At 44.0% G+C, this 21736-nt stretch overlaps 1 protein-coding gene and 1 long non-coding RNA gene across 2 annotated transcripts in view; one reads left to right on the forward strand and one right to left on the reverse strand.

The window, feature by feature from the left end:
* Window positions 1-254: 254 nt before the first annotated feature.
* Window positions 255-21736, reverse strand: part of nrip2 (nuclear receptor interacting protein 2) — a 24585-nt gene continuing 3103 nt past the window's right edge. The window contains exons 2-6 of the mRNA XM_014153377.3: window positions 13785-14126; window positions 5520-5602; window positions 5136-5251; window positions 4056-4108; window positions 255-2737 (exon numbers count right to left, since the gene is read on the reverse strand). Of these exons, the coding sequence (XP_014008852.1) occupies window positions 2618-2737; window positions 4056-4108; window positions 5136-5251; window positions 5520-5602; window positions 13785-14126 (714 nt within the window). The 3' untranslated portion in view covers window positions 255-2617. The remainder of the gene's footprint in view (window positions 2738-4055; window positions 4109-5135; window positions 5252-5519; window positions 5603-13784; window positions 14127-21736) is intronic.
* LOC106576287 (uncharacterized) lies at window positions 8206-11001 on the forward strand. Its single transcript, XR_001321915.3, has 2 exons — window positions 8206-8731; window positions 9101-11001. It is a non-coding gene; the product is annotated as an uncharacterized LOC106576287 (long non-coding RNA).

Below are 21736 nucleotides of genomic sequence, written 5' to 3' on the forward strand. Positions count from 1 at the left end.
GAAAATGGCAGCACAGTGACTCATGTTTTAGTTAGCGCTGAATATCCTCCCTTCTTCCCTCCAGTTGGTCAGGTGGTGGATATTCGTGATACTGCTTGTGGTTTGATGTTTTTTGAGCAGATAAATGGTTGTACTGTTAGCTTAGTCTTGTTTTTGTGTCATAACAGGCATTCGTCAAGATGTGACTGGCACATCTTAGTCTTGGCATAGTAAATGTGTGCAAATTAGACCTATAAAAAAACTGCAAGCATAGCTAGCCAGAATACATATTTTAATAGGCAGAGAAAATACTGTTCAGAAAAAACACAAAAAATAAATGTATTTCATACATCGATTACCATCGCACAGCATATTAGGAAGTACACTAGTACGAAACATTAGCAATCTATTCGTGGTTCACCTCCAAAGAAAGAGCTAGAGGTCAGATGGATGTTGTTACACAGTCGAGAGCATGGCACTGTCCAAGGCCCATCTTCAGAAAAAGTCTGAGTAGAAGTGCTGATCTAGGATCAGGTCCATGTAATCTTATCCATTGTGCTCTGAAAGGCATGACTGATCCGATATCAGCACCTACCCAGGGTAGTCACTAGTTACCACAGCCACAAAGTCATAAACCCAGCCTATTTCTACGTCTCTTCCAGAAATCTGATTTTAAACCTAACCGTAACCTCACTGCAAAACTTATGCCTAACCTTGAATTAAGACCAAAAAGCTCATTTTTGTTTTCATGTATTTATTTCAATATAGCCCATTTTGACTTTGTGGCTGTGCTATCTAGTGGAAACCCATACTCAGAGACTTTTTGAATACAGGTCCAGATGGTAAAAGCAGAGTATGAAGACCTTTCTGAGGGTGTCTGAAGCACTTCTCGATTGTCCAAACAATGCGAATGGATCAAGGCAGAGTGTAATGCATGATAGTGGGAAGATTATAGTGTGGCCTTTTGGCTCTCTCTCATGCCTGATTCACACCATAGGGTCAAACTGAACCAAGCCGAGCTGTACAGTACTGGGTTGGCCTCGTTACGTATCCACCATAGTAGCTGGAACCGTGCTGTAAAGGATAAGAGAAAATACGATTTTCAAGCCAGCACAGTATGTTTCGGCCCTGTAGCTGACCCTGTAGTGTGAAACTGTCAGTCAGGCAACAAGGGGCTTGATGATAATTCTGTACCGCTGCGCCGATCCGATCTTGGCATCTCCCTCTGACCGGAGCTGGGAGGAGTAGGAGGAGCTGGGAGGAGTAGGAGGAGCTGGGAGGAGTAGGAGGAGCTGGGAGGAGAAGTAAATAGAACTCATCCCTTTTTCTTTCCCATGTGAAACTCTAGCCACTAACCATATCGAAACAGAAAAGCCCCTCCTCGATTGACATGCACTCCAACACACAGACACACACATACAGACAGTGCACATCCACCAGTACGTACACACACTCGCACATCTCCAAGTCACACGCACTGACACACTCTCACAGGAACACTAACATCCAGATTTTGACAAAAAATAATGCGGAATTATGGACTGTTTGGATCTTTTTGCTGTGCTGTCCATCTGACACACACAACTAGCTCCAGGACAGTGGAATTACTGAGAACTAGTTTTGATGTGGGTCATTGTGACATTCTTAGGAGCACTCTTCATTTGGGAAAATAGACGAGAGAGAGTCTTCACTTGGCTGAAGGCAGTTAGTTCAGGAATAGCAGTAGTCTCCTCACATCTCTTCCAGTATTCCCTGTCTGTCCTGACTCTCAATTAGATTTTTTAACAGGCAGATTCAAAGGTTTCATAAGACCTGGTTTTTCACCGTTTCTCTTGAGCACGTATGATAGGACATCTAGGATATCTCTCTGTAAAGGGAGGGAGATATCATAGGAGATATCTAGGAGATATCCAGGAGACTATCTCTCTGTAAAGGGAGGGAGATATCATTCTTTCCTCAAGGCTGAACTGATTTTGATTTTAAACAGTTTTGGCATTTAATTGATGATCAACGTAAATTATTTTATACCTCCAAGTCACAATATGTTAATTTCAAATGATAATCATCGTCTGACTCCTCAGTATGTTTCAGTACACTCTTAGAAAAAAAGGTGCTATCTAGAACCTAAAAGGGTTCTTCAGCTGTCCCCATAGGATAACTTTTTCAAGAACCCTTTTTGGTTCCAGGTAAAACCCTTTTGAGATCGATGTAGAACTCTTTACAAAGACAATTCTACCTGGAACCAGAAAGGGTTCTCCTATGGGGACAGCCAAAGAACCCTTTTGGATTCCTTTTGTCCCAAGAGTATATTGAACAATGATGCACTGTCTGTCAGATAAAAAACACCTTGATTAAGAACATAATTATGAAGATTGTCACATAGAATCGTCCCAATCCTTGAGCTCCATCCGCTCCATAAACTAGGCTAATTCAATACAGCAGTAACATCATGGTAATGTCTTAATTCCACAGAAACAAACACAATGGTGTAAACTGAAGAGAATTGGGGTGTTCAACCATGTTGCTGGCAGTGCGAAACACTGGTTGGACAGTCCAGACCCAGACTGCATCATGTTTTTACAGCGCCAGCCAATCAGAGGAGGGTGTGGGACGGCTGGGAGGTTGTTACACGCCGGCGTCACAGGTTCTCATTGCTGTCTTGGTGATGGCACTGGCTGACCAATGGCGGCTCCAGGAAAGGCAGCTCCTCCCCTGAGCCCTGGAGCTTTAGGACTCTACTGCTCAGGTCCACACAGCACTAGAGATAAAGGATGGATATGGGAGACATCAGATGGGTCAAAACATGGTTTAACATCAACTCTACCACAGATAGAATGCAGTGCATGCCATGGAAACTCCATTCGTTTGCAGTACTGCCATCATCCAACAAAGTGTCATTTTGGACAACAGAAGGTTAATAATGTTATGTAAACCAATATCCTCGGAAAGGTCGCCGCGTCTGCTCCAAATAGCAGTTCAATCGGTCTGCACATGGTGACATTAAAGGGAGACACTGTACTCTTTTCAGTTATGTGCTTTTCCATCCAAATGGTTCTCTTGAAGGGCTCCATGCAATGTTGCACAACATTTAAGTATGCCCCAGTGCGCATGCACATGTGATCACAATTCACACAATGGCTGTGAGATGCACCTGAGTCTAGCTCTCTGCCTTCCATTGGGCCTGACAGACTCCGCACCACTGAGCTCTGTGTTTTCCTTCCAGGTCACCAGAACGGCCCAGGGACTAAACTGAACATTTTGTCTATAACTGTAACTCCAGGCTTCCTCCATCTCCATGTATGGGTATCTTTCCTTGCAGGCATACGTGATAATTCAATTAGGATTCACCCTTTTTTCCAAGCCACCGGTCTATTTAAGGAATATTTTGAAAACCTTTCAGCTATGATTTAAATTGAGTTAAAGTTCCCATCTTGAGTTTTGCCGAGGGAGCAGAATACTGAGACTGGGTGCACTTGGAAGGAAAATTGGCTCCGGTATCGTGGATCCTCCAGGGGTGCTTTTGCGTAATCATAGATCTGGTTTCCAGTGTACTCTTAAAGTCTAATTAATTTGATTCTCTGTGAGAAATGGTCGCAATTAGTCTCGTTCCTAATTCTACTTTCCCTGTTCATGTGTTTTCTTCTCCTGTTCTGTTTGTTGATTGTCACGTTGTGTTGTCATTTCCTGGTATATCCTGGGGCAATGGCAGCATTTTAAACCTCAGTGAGATGTGCTGATCTGAATTCTGTCTTATCTGTCTGCTTTCACCTGCAGTCCTCACCAGGCAACGCCAGCAGACAGCTGTAACCCTCAGATAACATAACACAAACCTGTCTGTCTCCATCTCTGTTTTAACCTGGTATTACTTGATGTGCTCTGATAGGAACCAGCATCTTCAATGTGTTACTAAGGCCTCTGCATAATCGAATTGCTACATTCAATGTCTGCCTCCTTTTTCCTATGATTATTTTTAGCAGCAATTTTCATTAGCTGTAAAGTTCAAGTTGGGGGAGATTTAGGGAGGATGGCAGATCAAACACAGCATTTACATATTTGCGACATTAATGAGGACTTACTTTGATTTCCTGCAGAGTCTGAAGACCCAGGCACAGCTCAAACACCTCATCCTCTATGGAGAGATGGAGAGGAGAGAGAAGGAGAGACAAAGAGAGGAAGAGAGAGAGAGAGGAGAGAGAGAGCAGAATAAGAAACAGTGAATTTCTAACCTGCCGTGTCTCCCGCTGACTGATTAATTCTCCCATCTGCATCGTGTGTTTGTGTGTGTGTGTGTGTGTTTGTGTTTGTGTGTGTGTGTGTGTGTGTGTGTGTGTGTGTGTGTGTGTGTGTGTGTGTGTGTGTGTGTGTGTGTGTGCGTGCGCGCGCACGCTCTGTGTGTGTGTTCAACCATTAAGATATTAATCTCTCCCTGCTTGCTCAGTGTTATTTGTCTTTGTGATTTGACCCTGGCTGCTGAATAGGAAAGGTCAGGAGCACATGCTGCACACTGAGTACGCACTCACACTCTCTCACACATACTCACACTCTCTCACACATACTCACACTCTCTCACACATACTCACACTCTCTCACACATACTCACACTCTCTCACACATACTCACACTCTCTCACACATACTCACACTCTCTCACAGACACACATGCTGTCACAGACACATTGGCTGCCAAGCGCATCTCCAACACCTTTTAAGACAGCTGACTTTTTAGAGCAAGCATTCAGAAATAACACAGCCAGCAAGCAAATCTATTACCGTCTGTTAATGATCAGTGCCTAGATGCAACACAGTGTTGGGTCTAGGACCTGATTTGTTGGGGGGTTTTTACCAAGGGGTTTTGTATTGACATTGGTGAAGGGAAGTAACCTTGATGGTGTGTAAAATGGCTTGTGGTCATTGTGAGATAGCACCCAGACGGTTTACTTGTCCAATCTATAGTATTATTCAATTCAATGTTGTTTGTCACAGTCTGTATGTTTACGGAGAAAGAAAATCAAAAGTGTTTCATTGACACTGTCATAACACCTGTATTCCTACCCTGTATGAGTGGACTCTCTCTTGCTTCATTGACAGTCATTACAACTGGCTGCAATGCTGCTTTAAATGTTAATGTGACGTAATATGTGATCTCCCCTTCCTTACCGGTGACGTGGGCAGAGCACTGGACACTCTGTCTGCCCAGCTGCAGCTGGAGGCCCCTCACAGAGCCCTGGCCCTCTGTCTGCTCACAGGGTGGACCTTCCTGGGTGGGAACCAATCTGGCAACACACAACACGGCCATGGTAGAGGTTATTAGGACGCTACTTTGTTCTGTCTCTCACAGGCCAGTTTGTTGATGCTGATGCGGTCTGATGTTGGTTGTGGTTGTGTGAGTGCCTGTGGAACTCAAATGTGTTTGTTGGCGCTCTGTATTTCGTTGCTGGTTGGCAAACCTGGACCCAGGAGTGTTATGTGATGGGTGGGGATTCGTGGGTGTGGTAGAGGTCGACAGAGAAAGAGGTAGCGAGGGAGAATAAGGCCTCTCACCCAAGCCTCCTGCAGCAGGTGCTGGAGATGCGGTTGTGTTGACTCCCGGTGTTGATGGAAGCCTTCACCTCAGTGTCACAGCACTGTGGAAACACAGCAGAACAACTACAGTGTTAACTGACAGTGTACGTGTATAGTCAACACACTTATACTCCCACAAAGGAGAGAACATCAGACAGGAACACGTATATTTGTCCTGCGGCTTTAGTGGAATAGATCTGTTTGATTACAAAAGGCTTTTCATCAAATGGGTCCCAACAGCTCTGCTACGCCTGCCAAGTGCCTGCCTGTAAAACTGCCAAACGACGATATAAAGTCTGAATTAAAGGCTTACCGACTCTGGAGTTCTGGTCAAATTTGTGCTAGTAGTCCATTATTAAGCCACATTTCCCAACCAATTACAAGTAGTGTTTAAGACTAGGTGTTTTCTAGGTTTGGCATAGTTGTTTATATGCAATCACATTCGTATTGATCCTCTGTCTGAGTCAGAGACTATTAGACCATGAAGCCTGTGCTGATGATGCAGGACTATTCTGCCTCGTGGTTAGAGATAATACCAAACCAACCATGACTATTTTAGAAAAAAACACCTGTGAAATCATTAGTCTCACTCCAGTGGATGTGTTGACTATTAGTTCAACCATTAGAGCCAGTGACCGTGCTTGTTTTCTGAAACAGATGATGATCCCATGTTATCTGAGGCCTCTCCATGCTTTTATAATCCTGAATGCATTACTAGACAGTGAAATATTAGCCCAATCAGCAGAGCCTGCGGAATGTTCTTCAACTAATCAGCGAACCGGTCAGTTCCTGATTTGTAAATAGTGTTCGTTCGAAACCATTATGCTCAAGGGCAACATCTTCTGTACAAGAGCAACATGATGTTGTCTTCTGAGCCAGAACCATAGAACAGTAAACAACGCTTCTGAAGTGAGGATCAGCAGTGCTGTCTTCTCCTGGGTACCTAAAGCATCCTATCTGTCTCACTTCCTGTCATCCAGCCTCTGTGTGTGTGTGTGTGTGTGTGTGTGTGTGTGTGTGTGTGTGTGTGTGTGTGTGTGTGTGTGTGTGTGTGTGTGTGTGTGTGTGTTTTCACCCACCCAGCAGAGCTGCTAACAGCCAGGGTGGTGGTCCTTTATCCTCCTCCACATCTCCCAGTGGTTCCGCCGTAGGGCACTTCATGTCACAATGCAGTGATTCACGGTAAAGGGGAAGCAGACATTGCGGCAGATTATAATGACTGCAGCGGCCTGGCGGCAGGTAGCCTAGTGGTTAAGAGCAATGGGCCAGTAACAGAAAGAGAGCTGGTTCGAATCCCCGAGCCGACTAGGTGACAAATCTGACGATGTGTCCTTGAGCAAGGTACTTAAACCTAATTGCTCCTGTAAGTTGCTCAGTGTCTGCTAAAGGACTAAAATATACATGTAAAATGTTCTATAATGAAGTTTCTGTTGTAAATCTCAAGGCTCTTATTCGAATATGGCATATCACACTGCTTCGAGTGGAAGGGAGAACACGCAATGTTGGTGAAAACATGCAACTATGGAGGGAGGATTTAAAACACACTTCACAGCGTATGGTGGATCCGCACGAGTGAGAACGGAACAAGATGTCACACCCGCCCCCTCTCGATGGAGAGGGAAAGACACCGAGTGGACACATAATGATATGCTTCCCTGAACACGAGCTAACACAACCCAGTCTACCTCATCTCAAGCCTTCTCTAACATCCACCGTGTTTTGAATGAATGGTTCGATAGGGGGTGGATGGAAGGATGAATAAAGGTTGGATGGGTGGATAAAAGTTGGATGGGTGGATAAATGAATCATAGATGTATGGATGGATAATCATAGATGTATGGATGTATGTGTATCACACATACATCGACTTGGCTCTAGGGCATTTTTACCCCCTAGATTAAAGCCCACTAGGACATCAAATCCCGTTGCTGTGGCTGGGTGTAAAAATGTAGTCCCCAACACACAATTGGTTTTAGTTGAGCTTCCCCCTCTTAATCCCTGCAGGCTTCTCACGGCCAGGCTTCTCAGAAGGCCTGCAAACGTGTGCTTTTGTCTCTGCCTGAGTGGTGAAAAAGTCCTCCCTTTCTGTGAAGTTTCAAAATGGCTCCGGAATTAATGGGTAACTATGGAGCTTTTAGCCGCTTAAAAAAACAGAACTAAACAAACCAGATCAAAGATAAGCTGATCCGCATGGAATGTTCCCTGGCGAACCACTCGCTTCAAACACACACACAGTAGCTGTGTTCCAATACTCATACTAACTGCACTAACCGTACTATTTGGGATGTAAATTGAGTATAAAGTATGCTTATTGGTCATAGTATGGATATAGTTAGTATGCCAAAAGTTCCCGGATGTCGTACTAGATTCGCCAAAATACGAATTATAAACTGGGTGGTTTGAGCCCTGAATTCTGATTGGCTGAAAGCCATGGTACATCAGACTGTATACCACAGGTATGACAAAACATTTAATTACATTGGTAACCAGTTTATAATAGCAATAAGGCCCCTCTGGGGTTTGTGATATATGGCCAATATACCACGGCTAAGGGCTGTGTCCAGGCACTCCGCATTGTGTCGTGCGTAAGAACAGCCCTAAGCAGTGGCATATTGGCCATATATCACACCCCCTCGGGCCTTATTGCTTAAGTATTCACCTTATTTATGAACCCGGAAAGAAAACAATGTCCAAACGTTCTGTTTTGTGGAGGACTTCCGTTGTGTCGTTCTTGCAGTTTTGCGAACGTTAGCTAGCTAGCTCAAAATGTCGTGGGATCATACCAAAAAAAACTTTCAAAGTCAAATGGCAAGTCTGTGCCACATCCGCAGATTATTCACGAGTGGGAAGACGATATGAAAAAATGGCCGAATATCACCTCCGAAGACATCTTTTTCTTATTTTGTCTCGTCTCTCGGTGTGGGTGGGTCAGAGGTGAGGAGCTACAAAAGCGCAGAGGCATATCAATACCTCCACAGCGGCAGAGTTGGGCGGGTGCTTATTCACTGTCTTGAGGATGACAACCTGGTGTTCCTCAAAGCAGATGTCCAGCCTAGCCAGAACAAAACACACCATCATTCTGCCTGGATTCTTATATCATCTGTCGGAACGGTGGAGAGTGCAGGGTGTTGTTGTGTTGCAGGGCAGGGCAGGGGAAGTATTGCGGTCATGCAGCTGTAATACTATGGAAGGTAGCTAGCTCGCTGGCTTTTTGTTTATCATAACCCTTTCTTTGACTGATATGTTTGACGTTAGCTAGTTACTTAGCTAGCTAGCTAATTGTGATGATACCATATCATTGATCAGAACTGATAACGTTAACTAGTACAACATGCATACACAGTTTTGGGTTTCAATGGCTCATTGTGTAAGTATATCAGTTTAATCTCAAATGGCAATGAGGTAGGTACAGAATCAAGGTGAGTTTTACAAGGAAATTACCAGCATAACCTAAACCTACTAGTTAAAAGGAGACTGTGTAAACTAGTCAGCTGTGAACACCATGTAAACTAGTGTTCTGTACTGTAATTTGCTATTCTAACAGTAGTGTTTTGTTGAAGGTGCAGAATGCTGTGTATGGAGGATTGACAGGGGTGTCCTGTACAGATGAGCAATGCCAGTGGCACTCTGGGACGCAGCGGAATTTAGCTCCAAAAAGGTTGAGCGAGATCTGTTTCAAACGTCACAAACCAAGTGACGAGTTCTCTGACAGCACCCCAGCCGCTTCTCCATCTCTACCTCCAACTCCTGCGTACCACTCCCAAACTTTTATTAAGTGCATTGTGGAAGGGGTCAATGTTCCAGTGGGGTGCCTTGTGCATCAAAGCTAAACTATACAGTCATCAGGTTCCAGCAGCAGCCACACAGCTACAGCAGCCTTATGGTGAACACGGCATTAACATGCAGTGTCAGAAATGCTTTTCATTTTATGACGTTTATGTTAAGCTGTTGGAGTGTAAATGTGCCAGTTTGGAGGAGGTCACTAAAGCACAGAGTGTCTCCCATGTGTGCTGTGACCCGCGTAAACTTCGGATCACTGCTAGCTCAGAAAATAAGGTTTGTGTGCGCACCCCAACAAATGCCGACAACTTTGTGCGGGAGCATCTCTTCCCCCAGGTTCCGCAACCACATATGGCAAGGAGAACGAGCAGGTGGCCTACACATGGATGGAGAGCTGTGGGTTTAGTCTGGAGAGTAGAGGCACAGTAGTGAGTGTCAAGGAGCCATGTCTTTCTGCAAGCCCAGATGGAGTGTTAAACTCTCAAGAACTATTAGAAATCAAATGTCCTCTTCTGATTAAGTAGTGTGAGTCTCTGACTGAACTGTTCTCTGGCAAACTCACCGATGTGAAGCTGGTGCATGGGGTTCCTCAGCTGTATCCTAATGGAGCCCGTGGGTACTACATGCAGGTGCAAATGGTAATGTTCTGCACAGGACTGGAGAGATGTGTTAGCAGTCGATGTTATTCTTCAATAACACAGACCCCAAAGTAAATCAGGGAGAGAAAAATATATTTATTCAAAGAGAACAAATCATAGTTGTTATGCTCGAAAGTAGATGGCAGATGTTTATTCTTCCCTGTCCTCAATGTTTCTCTGCTGAACAAAGAGACAGGATGTAGTTTATAACCCAACCCTAGCCTGTGGTTTACCAATTAGAATTCCTTGCAATAAAACTGGGCCAATGGCCAAATAACAAATATCCTGTTTCAGGCTCAATGTATAGACAATTCGGACCAATGAAAACTTGCCACATGGGGCTATGAGTCCCGGATTGAAATTCCTCCCATGTCCCTGACCCATTAATCTTCAGTTCCCCATTACAGAAAAGCAACTATTTCCATTGATAATGAATTCCCTCTTGACCTTTAGTCCTCTGCATTTTGTATTTATCTTTGAATATTCATACATATGCAAACTGCTTGTCTGGGCTCGATCCGAGCAGGTTGTTATTGATGTGCCTTTTGATGTGAAGTTCTGTGCTGATTGCATTCCTAAACTGAAGGCATTCTATTTCACACATATGCTGCCAAGGATAGTAGATGAGTTCCAGTCAGGCAGACTAACTCTGTGCTCCAAATATGTTCCTCTATGTGGTATCTAGGGGCCTTATACTTAAAAAAAAATAGTACATATATTTTGTGTCTTGTAAAGCTCTGTCAGCTCTACCTTATTATCGAAGCATAACTCTTTATTGGTGTTTTTTTGTCTGTCACAGTTCCCCTTCATATGCACATTTACCTGATTATATTTGCATAATTCTTTTTTTTTTATATCTTGCCTTGTACAGCTCTCTTCATACATGTTTATCTAATGCCTACGGATAATAATTTATGAATGTTTTTATTGTACCTTGCATAGCTCTCTTTTCATATGGCACTTCATGAACTTATCTAAGCCTACCATAATTCATCTTGCACTTGGCAAATGATGATGTTAATAAAAACCACTATGAAATTCAATTTTGTTGACATTTTCTTTGATACTTAACATTTTCAAATGAAGGACGAGCAGGCATGTCTAAAGGTTTCAAATGAGTTTTCAGTTTGATTCTGGGTTTGGTTTTCAAGGGCACAAATTAAGAATACTGTGCAAAGCTATCATCAAGGCGAAGGGTGGCTGCTTTATAGAATCTAAAATACTAAATATATTTTGAATTGTGTAATAGTTTTTTGTTTACTACATGATTCCATGTGTTATTTCATCGTTTTGATGTCTTCACTATTATTCTACAATGTAGAAAATAGTCAAAATAAAGACAAACCCTTGAATGAGTAGGTGTGTCCAAACTTTTGACTGGTACTGTATTTACAACCCTTTGCTATGACACTCCAAATTGAGCTCAGGTGCATCCAATTTCCTTTGATCATCCTTGAGATGTCACTACAACTTGATTGGAGTCCACCTGTGGCCAATTCAATTGTTTGGACATGATATAGAAAGAAACACACCTGTCTATATAGAGTAAGGTCCCACAGTTGACAGTGCATGTTAGAGCATAAACTATAACATGAAGTCCAAGGAAATGTCCATAGATCTCTGTGATATAAATGTGATGAGGCATATATCTGGGGAAGGTATAAAGTGTTGAACGTTTCCAAGAGCACAGTGGTCTCCAGTATTGGGAAACTGAAAAAATATGGAACTGCACAGAGCTGGTTGTCCGACCAAACTGAGCAACTGGGCAAGAAGGAGGTGACCAAGAAACCAATGACCACAGAATTACAGAGTTCCTTGGCTGAGAAGGGAAAACCTGCCAGAAGGACAATCGTCTCTACAGCACTTCACCAATCTTTATGGGAGAGTGGCTAAAAGGAAGCAACTCCTAAGAAAAAGGCACATGACAGCAGGCAAATCCTTGATGAGAACTTGCTTCAGAGTGCAAATGACCTAAAACTGGGGCTAAGATTTACATTCCAACAGGACAATGACCCCAAGTATACATCCAAAGCAACGCTGGAATGGCTTCAGAACAAGAATGTGAAAGTCCTTGAGTGGCCCAGCCAAAGCCCAGACTTGAATCCCATTGAAAATCTGTGAAAAGACTTGAAGATTGCTGTTCACCACCGGTTTCCATCTAACTTAACAGACCTTGTGAAAATCTGCAAGAAAGAATGGGAGACAATCCCCAAATCCAGATGTGCAAAGCTGATACAGATATACCCAAGACAACTAAAAGCTGTAATCACTGCCAAAGGTGCTTTTACAAAGTATTAACTCGGGTGTGAACATGTATGAAAATTAGATATTTCTGTATTTGATTTTAAATACATTTGCAAACATAAAAAAAAATCTATCAATCAAATGTATTTATAAATCCCTTCTTACATCAGCAGATGTCACAAAGTGCTGTACAGAAACTCAGCCTAAAACCCTAAAAAGCAAGTAATGCAGATGTAGAAGCACAGTGACTAGGAAAAACTCCCTAGTAAGGCCAGAACCTAGGAAGAAACCTAAAGAGGAACCAGGCTATGAGGGGTGGCCAGTCCTCTTCTGGCTGTACCAGGCTGTAGTTAAAGTTATTGTAGTTAATGCATTTTTAATTCAGGCTGTAACAACAAAATGTGGAATAGTGTATGAGTTCATCAGCAAAGCTTTATCTATTCCAAACCACATTGATTTGTTGGAACCTCGAATGCTCTCACAGGTATGCTTCAGGCAGTTATGATTCAGAAAGCCAGTTAGTTAAATGCTGCTAGGTAACACTTGGGACATTGGAAATACACTGGGGACATTGGAAATACACTGGGGACATTGGAAATACACTGGGGACATTGGAAATACACTGGGGACACTACCTTGAGATGACATGACATCAGTTAGAAATGATGCAACTGAGTGGATCTTTTTTTGTGTGGCAGTCAACCTTGGTCTATAGAGTGACTCAGGCGAGGTGATCTGGAGGAGGGAAAGTACACAGTAGTCTCTGCCGCCCGCCCACCCACTCCCCAAGGTCAAACTCCTTTAATTGGGGGTATATTTCCGTATCTCTCAGTGGAGTTGATGCCTGGTTAGTCTCGTGTATGTAGGTGTTGCTTCATCAGTCTGAGCCTGTATTCCAGACAATCAATACTTGCGGGTGGGTGCAGTATGGTGTTTTAAAGTTAGTGCAATTATTACGTTGCAGTATGTGGGTTGTCAGTGGGTTGCGTGCAGAAATAATATAGCCTGAACATACGGAGTCAGAATTTAATTGAATGCTATTCATTCATTGAAATGAATGATGTTGGCAGTGGACTCAATGCATTTGCGTTACTGGTTTGTGTTCCCATCTTGCGTATAGATTGATTCTACCAATGTTGTTCGTATGATTATCTTATGATGTTAGTATGATGGGGTCTTCAGCTGTGTTGACCTCATTATGAGTCTGTTGTTGATCCTGCATGTGGAGGAGTCGCTGTTACAGTGTGTTACATTATCTCTTCATTTAGCCACAGACACAATGTGACAAGAGTGTCTGAGGGGTGCAGAGGGACGATATCGGGACTCGACAAACCCTAGAATCAAAGCCATTAAGAATGAAAGCGGGCTCAATGGAATACAATGAGGGAATGCATCATCTGGATAACTGATGATTCACTGTGGTCTCTCTGAGTGCTTCTCTCTCCTCCTATCCCTTTATCTCTCCCTTTCACTCCTCTTTTATCTTCATATGGAATGGAACTGAATAGTATCTGAGATTTAATTTAGATTAATACAAAACCCATGAGGCCAAACTGAAGGAAGGGTGGGTGTACAAGCGTACCTTGCACTGGACCAGCAGGGCAGTGAGAGGTCTCTCCGTCCTCTGCATCTCCTTCCTCCCCTCCTCTGTTTTATCGTTCCCAGCCGTGCTGCTTGTCTTCCCTCCGGCCTCGCTGCTGTCCTCCTCCTCGTCCGACCTCGTCTCTAGGCTCCTCTCGCTCTCCTCCGGCGAATCCCTCTCCTCCGTGGAGTCGTCAGCCGTGCTCTCGCTCTTCTCCTCTGCGTCGCCGGCGCCCCCCTCCTTGCTGTCGACCAGGGGCGAGGGTCTCCCCACGCGGGCTTCGCCACGCAGTTGTGGGATGTTTCCCGCCATGAGGCGGCGCTGCACGATGCTGTGGGGCTGCTGTAACCAGGAGACAGAGCAGGTAGAGGGATGTCAGACACCATTTTCAATGGGTTAATCCTAGTCCTGGACTAGATTAGACTAGAGAGTTTAATAGTCACATGTACAGGGTTACAGATGTAATTACAGAGTACAGTGAAATTATTGCGCTCCAGGATCCAACAATGCAGGACAAAGTGAAAAAACTATATATACATATTACAACTGTGGCAATGATAAATGTCCATTGGGTTGGGGGCAGGGTGACTCAAAATGATGTCACTAAGAGAATCTCCATTGAAAGTGCTTTTTACTCTTGGACTAGGCTTAATCTGTGTCTGAGATCCCGCCCCTTAGTTTAATAGGTAGTGCACAGTAGACCTGAAATGGTAAATAAATAGAAAAGAGAACCAGCTAGGGTCGGCAGGTAGTCTATTGGTTAGAGCGTTGGGCCAGTAACCGAAAGGTTGCTGGATCAAATCCCTGAGCTGACAATGTAAAAATCTGTCGTTCTGCCCTTGAACAAGACAGTTAACCCTTTTTCCCCGGTAGGCCGTCATTGTAAATAAGAATTTGTGTTATGTTAGAATGTTATGATGAGTCCATATTCTCCAGGACAGAGAGTTCTGTAAATATGATACATTTCTATCTTAGTGTTCTGTACAGCTTTCATATCCATTTACTCAGACCAACCCCATTCCATAGAGATATTACAGTGACTGTTGTTTTATGATTTGATACTTGCCTGGATGACTAACAAGAAATTCGATTTTAAACCATTTCAAAACAACTGGTGGGCAATGAGTTGAACTATTCTTTTCATGTGATAAATCTAAAATTAATATAATTTTCAGCTCCAGTGCCTCATAGTAATCTAATTGTTTTCCAGTAGGGAGTCACTCTAGAGAAAGACAGAAATAGTTTTCCTAAGAGGCCATGTGGTTTGAAGTGAACAGAAGGTCAGCTAACACCAGCAAAACCAACAGCATCAATTCACCAGAAGGAGGATGTCAGTCATGTCAGATATCATAACTGCTGCTGAAAAACGAAGCTGCAACTGACGTGATAGAAACATCCATTCTCTCAATGCCAGAGGCACATCGTTAGCTGTAAATAGTGTGCACGCTTATGTGTGTGTAGGCGCGCCTCCAATTTGATGTGTTTTTATCGGCACTGTGCATGTCTGTACAGTATGTAGCCTACAAAACAGTTGTTCTGCTTGTATCACACAGTTGCTGGTCTCAAATCTCACCTTTGGGGCCTCATTGTGAGTTCAGTTGAGGTGTTGAAGGTTTCAGGTAATGACCACAACATCAGAGCATATCAGAGCCAAGCCGAGCTGTCTGTCAGTCTCCTGGGCTCATTTCACCCTGTGCTCCAGTTCTCCCTGTCAGCCCGTCAAAGTGATTACTGGTCAGGGCTCTCACACTGGCTCACACAATAGATCGTATCAGGCCTCTGTATACCTCTGTGGATAGGTGTTCTATTGATCAGGGAGGAAGTACTCTCTGGAGAGGCCAGTTTTACTAAGAACTTCTCTGTTATAGGGCTTATTGACACTGTAATCAGGCATATATGCACTCTCTTTCTCTCCCTCATATATACTGTAGCTCTCTCTCTCTCTCACACACACACACACACACACACACACACACACACACACACACACACACACACACACACACACACACACTCTCACACGCGCCCAGATGATGTATGATACTTGTGCATCTGTAACTTTCTCACTCATCATTATTCACAATTCATTTCAAAATGTCTGAGCGATGGCTTCTGTAAAGTCAGCAAGATTGCATTAGGAGAGTAGGCTCAAATGAAGATCCTACATCTGTAGGTGGGTTCTGCTGCTGGTATTGTGGGAGACTGCAGTTTCTCTAAAGGCCCTGTGTCACACCGGAAGTGTCTGGCGAGAGTTTACACAGACGTGACCCTTGACCTCCTCAACACCTTCAGTAGATGAGCAGGTGTCCGTTCTGTATGAAGCCTTGAGTCTGTAGTCTGTAGTCTGTACAAGTGCCTCCTCTAAAAGATACTATTACAGAGAGAAGCTTCAGGACATCACAGCACAATCAGCCTCATTACTATGTTGTGATACAATGTCACCTCTGATAGGGTTACTTTATAGTTCTATAATAAATCATGTTATTTTATATTTCCTCCGGAGAAAGCCCTCCTTTAAATCCCATTATTATAAATCAGTTATAGAAAAACTCCATTACCCATACTTCCCCTCCTCAGTGCTCCTCTCTGACTGGCAAAGAGCAGAGCAGATTGAAGCTGACAGCAGTGTACCCAATGTAATTCCCCCTGCTCCATGTGAGTGAGGAGGCAGCTGGCTGTTGTAGGTTCCGATTGCCCTGCAGCTACAGCGAGGTCAGACTGTTTGGATGCAGATCCTCTGTCCACAACAGGCGGCCTGTGTGCAGCGGTCGTGAACTGCCATATAGTATGTGCCCTGGCCTTTTTTCTAAAGTTCAAATGCAATTCACTGTTCTAGCGCTGCACTTTGGCGGATGTGCTTAGTCTTTTGTCTGGTTCCAGGGACAGGGATGAAAGCGGCTGTAAAATAACCCGTTTGGAGACAAAGATTATAATCATGTCTGATGTTGCATCTGTCTGGCCTCTTTTCAAGCCATGACATCCTCAGAGACAAGATGGAGTGCTAAAGCAAACAGTATGATTTCAGGGCTTTTGCAACAACAACAAAATAATATATCGACCAAATACCGCAAGTAAACTTTGATTATTTATTCAGTTTCAGCTGTCACAGTGGACACGTTCATCACTTTTGTGCCAACCGTCAAATGGCAAAAGCATGAGTACATGTAAAACTGTCTCGTTTTGCCAAATAGCTCATACAAGGCATTTATTTGATTTGTCACACTAAATATGGAGTTACTATGTAGTAAATATGGAGTTAATATGGAGTTACCCCTATTGAATCCCCCCTGGGACAAGGTCGCAGTCATACATCAGACATTATGCTCTACAACACCTTTATGGTTGTAAATGCATGCTGATAGGTGGTAGGCTTTATTGGCTAAGTGGTTAACTTGTAATTGGCATCCCTGCTATGAATTAGGCTAATCTTTGTCTGCATCCATCAGCGTTCATGCAGATTAGATTATATTGGCTGATATCATGGTTAGCCATCATTCATTTCAGCCAGCAGAGATGATGACTGGATGAGTCTTAAATAGTGATTTGTGATGGTTGGTTAAACATGTACAAAGGATGTGAAGGTTCCTGTCTCTTCCTGTCCCTCCCCTAGTTGGTCTCTAGAAATAAATTGTCTATTCAATTAGCTGTAATTAAAGAGTATAACTTCCCATAGCCTTTCTGGTACTGAAAGTATGGAGTAGAGATTGAAATTAAAACTTTATTGGCATGACATATGATATTTCTATGAGTGTTAACACTGTATGACACTATTGATGAATGCCAACTGTTGTCCCCCGTAGGCTAGATGGCCATTGTTTAGTTTTTTTTTAAATATTCAAATTTACTAGATACAGAAGCAAACTGACCCAGTTAGACAACCAGTCCAGTCAAACCACTAGACATGGCACAATAGGTTAAGAGGAAAAACAAACTGGAATGTTTATAGAATATCAATCATCAATGACCTTGTCCTTGTCCTTCGCTGTCTGTATCCTGTCTGTCATATTCTAGCATTCCATCTTGCATAATTTCAAGCCCTCCTCAAACACACATACATATACACACACACACTGTTCCTCTGTGTTCTTAATACATATTGCAGACTGCTGATTCGGCTGATGAGTGTCTTGCTGTGACCTCCCTCGGAACACGTCCACAGTGTTCCAGTTCAAACCGGTCACTATGATGCTCACTCTCTCTCTCTTTCTCTCTCCCTCCCTCCCTCCCTTTTGTCATGGCATGTCCTCTTTTCTCTCTCTCTCTCTCTCTCTGACTCTCTCTGAGAGATTAGAGCCTAATTGCCGTGTGGGCTAATTATCTGACTGCAACAGGCTCCTCTCTCTGTCATGGCTGAAGTCACATGACTCTGCTAATGCCTGCTTTTCCATTTGGATCAAGGTCCCCAGCCACTGGCTTCCTGTCATACAAACCATCACGGTGTAGCCAGCGACACATCTGCTCTCTCTCTCCTCTCTCCCTACCCTCCCTAGCTCTCTCTCTCTTTCTACTGTCTTCTCTCTCCCTCTGCCATCCCCTCAGTCTCTGTGCCTGTCTGTTTCACCCAGGTATTTTTAGGCGGCTGTCTGTCTGCTGCCGCCCATCAAAGCTTCTGACAACTTAAAGAGGGAGAGAGTGGATGAGAGAGAGCGGGGAGGGTGAGAGAGTGCAGAGAAGAGAGAGAGAAACAGGTAGGAAGAGAGTGTGGAGAGAGGGTGGAGGGATAGAGAGAAGGGTCCTCGCCTAGCTGAAGTCAGAGGGGGGCTCACCTCTGCTCTTGTCAGCCAGGCTAATTGGCTCAGTGCTGGGTTCAAACGGTAATCACTAGAACCTTCCTGAGATGTCTCCTGAATCAATTCACCATGGCACTCCACAGTCAGAGTTAGGGCACTTTTCTCAAACTTCTTAGGGAAATGTCAAGGGATCACATTGAGTGAGTGAAGGTGCCATGTCGCCGTCTGGGAGAGAACTCGGGCTAATGTCGTCGTTCTTGGATGTTATAAACAATGCGGACGCTGCAGCCCAGCTCTGACCTGACAGGGACATCTGGAGCCTCCCAATTAGACAGGCCTCACTGGGTCTGTCAGGAAAGAGGATACACAGATACACTCACACACATTTATTCACACACACAAAGTTAAAAAGAGTGGGAGGCAGAGCAGATGGAGGGATATAACTGAGAAGTGGCGAGAGGGATGCGGCTTCCTCTCTTCCTCACTGTTTTTCTAGTACTCATGGCTTTCTGATATAAATAACACTTGTGCTAAAAGGGGCCACAGTCTACCACTTCCCCTTTTGTCCCCACCCTCCTCCACTCTGCTTTTCCCTTCCCTCGCTCTTGCGATCGAATGGTGGGTGTCTTTGCCCTTTTCATGCTCACTGCTTCCTGGCTCTGGTCTAGGATGATTACCGGAGGGAGGGAGGGAGGGAGGGAGGGAGGGAGGGAGGGAGGGAGGGAGGGAGGGAGGGAGGGAGGGAGGGTTTGAGGGAGAGAGAGAGAGAGAGAGGGAGAGAGGGAGAGAGAGAGAGAGAGAGACCAAACACATTCACTCATATAACTGGCTCTATACTGTTAAATGATGTACTGGCTGAGTTGAAGTGGAGTGGCAAACCAGGCTACATCTAAAGAAGCCCTGCCTGGTTCAATGTGTGTTTTTACACCAGGAATAGTTCTATTTTAATGACTTGAGAATGATAATGAGGACAAATGGCTTCATCATTCCTTAATAGGGGAAAGCACCCATGAGACTGATAATAAAGCATTCTTGAAATATGAACACTATTTCAGAATGACAGACAGACACACACATATACAGTCGTGGCCAAAGTTTTGAGAATGACACAAATATTACTTTTCACAAAGTCTGCTGCCTCTGTTTGTATTATGGCAATTTGCATATACTCCAGAATGTTATGAAGAGTGATCAGATGAATTGCAATTAATTGCAAAGTCCCTCTTTGCAAATGAACTGAATCCCCAAAAAACATTTCCACTGCATTTCAGCCCTGCCACAAAAGGACCAGCTGACATCATGTCAGTGATTCTCTCGTTAACACAAGTGTGAGTGTTGACGAGGACAAGGCTGGAGATCACTCTGTCATGCTGATTGAGTTCGAATAACAGACTGGAAGCTTCAAAAGGAGGGTGGTACTTGGAATCATTGTTCTTCCTCTGTCAACCATGGTTACCTACAAGGAAACACGTGCCGTCATCATTGCATTGCACAAAAAGGGCTTCACAGGCAAGGATATTGCTCCCAGTAAGATTGCACCTAAATCAACCATTTATCGGATCATCAAGAACTTCAAGGAGAGCAGTTCAATTGTTGTGAAGAAGGCTTCAGGGCGCCCAAGAAAGTCCAGCAAGCGCTAGGACCGTCTCCTAAAGTTGATTCAGCTGTGGGATCGGGGCACCACCAGTACAGAGCTTGCTCAGGAATGGCAGCAGGCAGGTGTGAGTGTATCTGCATGCACAGTGAGGCGAAGCCTTTTGGAGGATGACCTGGTGTCAAGAAGGGCAGCAAAGAAGCCACTTTTTTACAGGAAAAACATCAGGGACAGACTGATATTCTGCAAAAGGTACAGGGATTGGACTGCTGAGGACTGGGGTAAAGTCATTTTCTCTGACGAATCCCCTTTCCGATTGTTTGGGGCATCCGGAAAAAAGCTTGTCCAGAGAAGACAAGGTGAGCGCTACCATCAGTCCTGTGTCATGCCAACAGTAAAGCTTCCTGAGACCATTCATGTGTGGGGTTGCTTCTCAGCCAAGGGAGTGGGCTCACTCACAATTTTGCCTAAGAACACAGCCATGAATAAAGAATGGCACCAACACATCTTCCGAGAGCAACTTCTCCCAACCATCCAGGAACAGTTTGGTCACGAACAATGCCTTTTCCAGTATGATGGATCACCTTGCCATAAGGCAAAAGTGATAACTAATTGGCTCGGGGAACAAAACATCGATATTTTGGGTCCATGGCCAGGAAACTCCCCAGACCTTAATCCCATTGAGAACTTGTGGTCAATCCTCAAGAGGCGGGTGGACAAACAAAAACCCACAAACTCTGACGAACTCCTAGCATTGAATATGCAAGAATGGGCTACCATCAGTCAGGATGTGGCCCAGAAGTTATAGGACAGCATACCAGGGTGGATTGCAGAGGTCTTGAAAAAGAAGGCTCAACACTGCAAATATTGACTCTTTGCATCAACTTCATGTAATTGTCAATAAAAGCCTTTGACACTTATGAAATGCTTGTAATTATACTTCCGTATTCCATAGTAACATCTGACAAAAATATCTAAAGACACTGAAGCAGCAAAGTTTGTGAAAATTAATATTTGTGTCATTCTCAAAACTTTTGGCCACGACTGTACACACATACTGTGTGTCGATTCAGCTGTGAGGTGACATCACTACCCTGTTGTTGCCTATCAGCTTGCTTCTGTTTGATCTCAGAGTAGCCCCACGCACCTTAGGGACACTCCTGCTGCTTTTCTACAATTCACTTTAGCTATGTCTCCACCCGGAGCGTGATTGCTTTTGACAGTCAGTACGGAGAGCGAGGCACGGCGGGGGAGCTGTAACAATGGCTGCCTCTCTGGTGTTCTGCCGTTCAGGCTCCGAGGCCATTACAATGTGATGCAGGGCGGTGAGATGACATGCGAATCATTCTGTAACCCCTGTGGCCTGTTTCCTCCATCGAATGGGGTTTCTAGCAAATGAGGTATGAATCAGAGTGAGTTCTTTTCTCTTTCCGATGAGCAGATAATTGGTATTAGCATAAGAGGGATTTATCCCAGTAGGGTCGTTGAATTAAATGCTGCCGTTCAGCAGATGTGGTCTGCATTTTGAAGGTGATGCAGAAAGGATTAGATTCAGCTCTGACTGCATTATATCTTGACAAAGTGGCATAAAGTTATACATGTGACTGTAAATACACTTAAGAGCCTAA

This window comes from Salmo salar, chromosome 17 (genome assembly GCF_965601325.2).
Source record: "Salmo salar chromosome 17, fSalSal1, whole genome shotgun sequence".
Classification (NCBI taxonomy): Eukaryota; Metazoa; Chordata; class Actinopteri; order Salmoniformes; family Salmonidae; genus Salmo; species Salmo salar.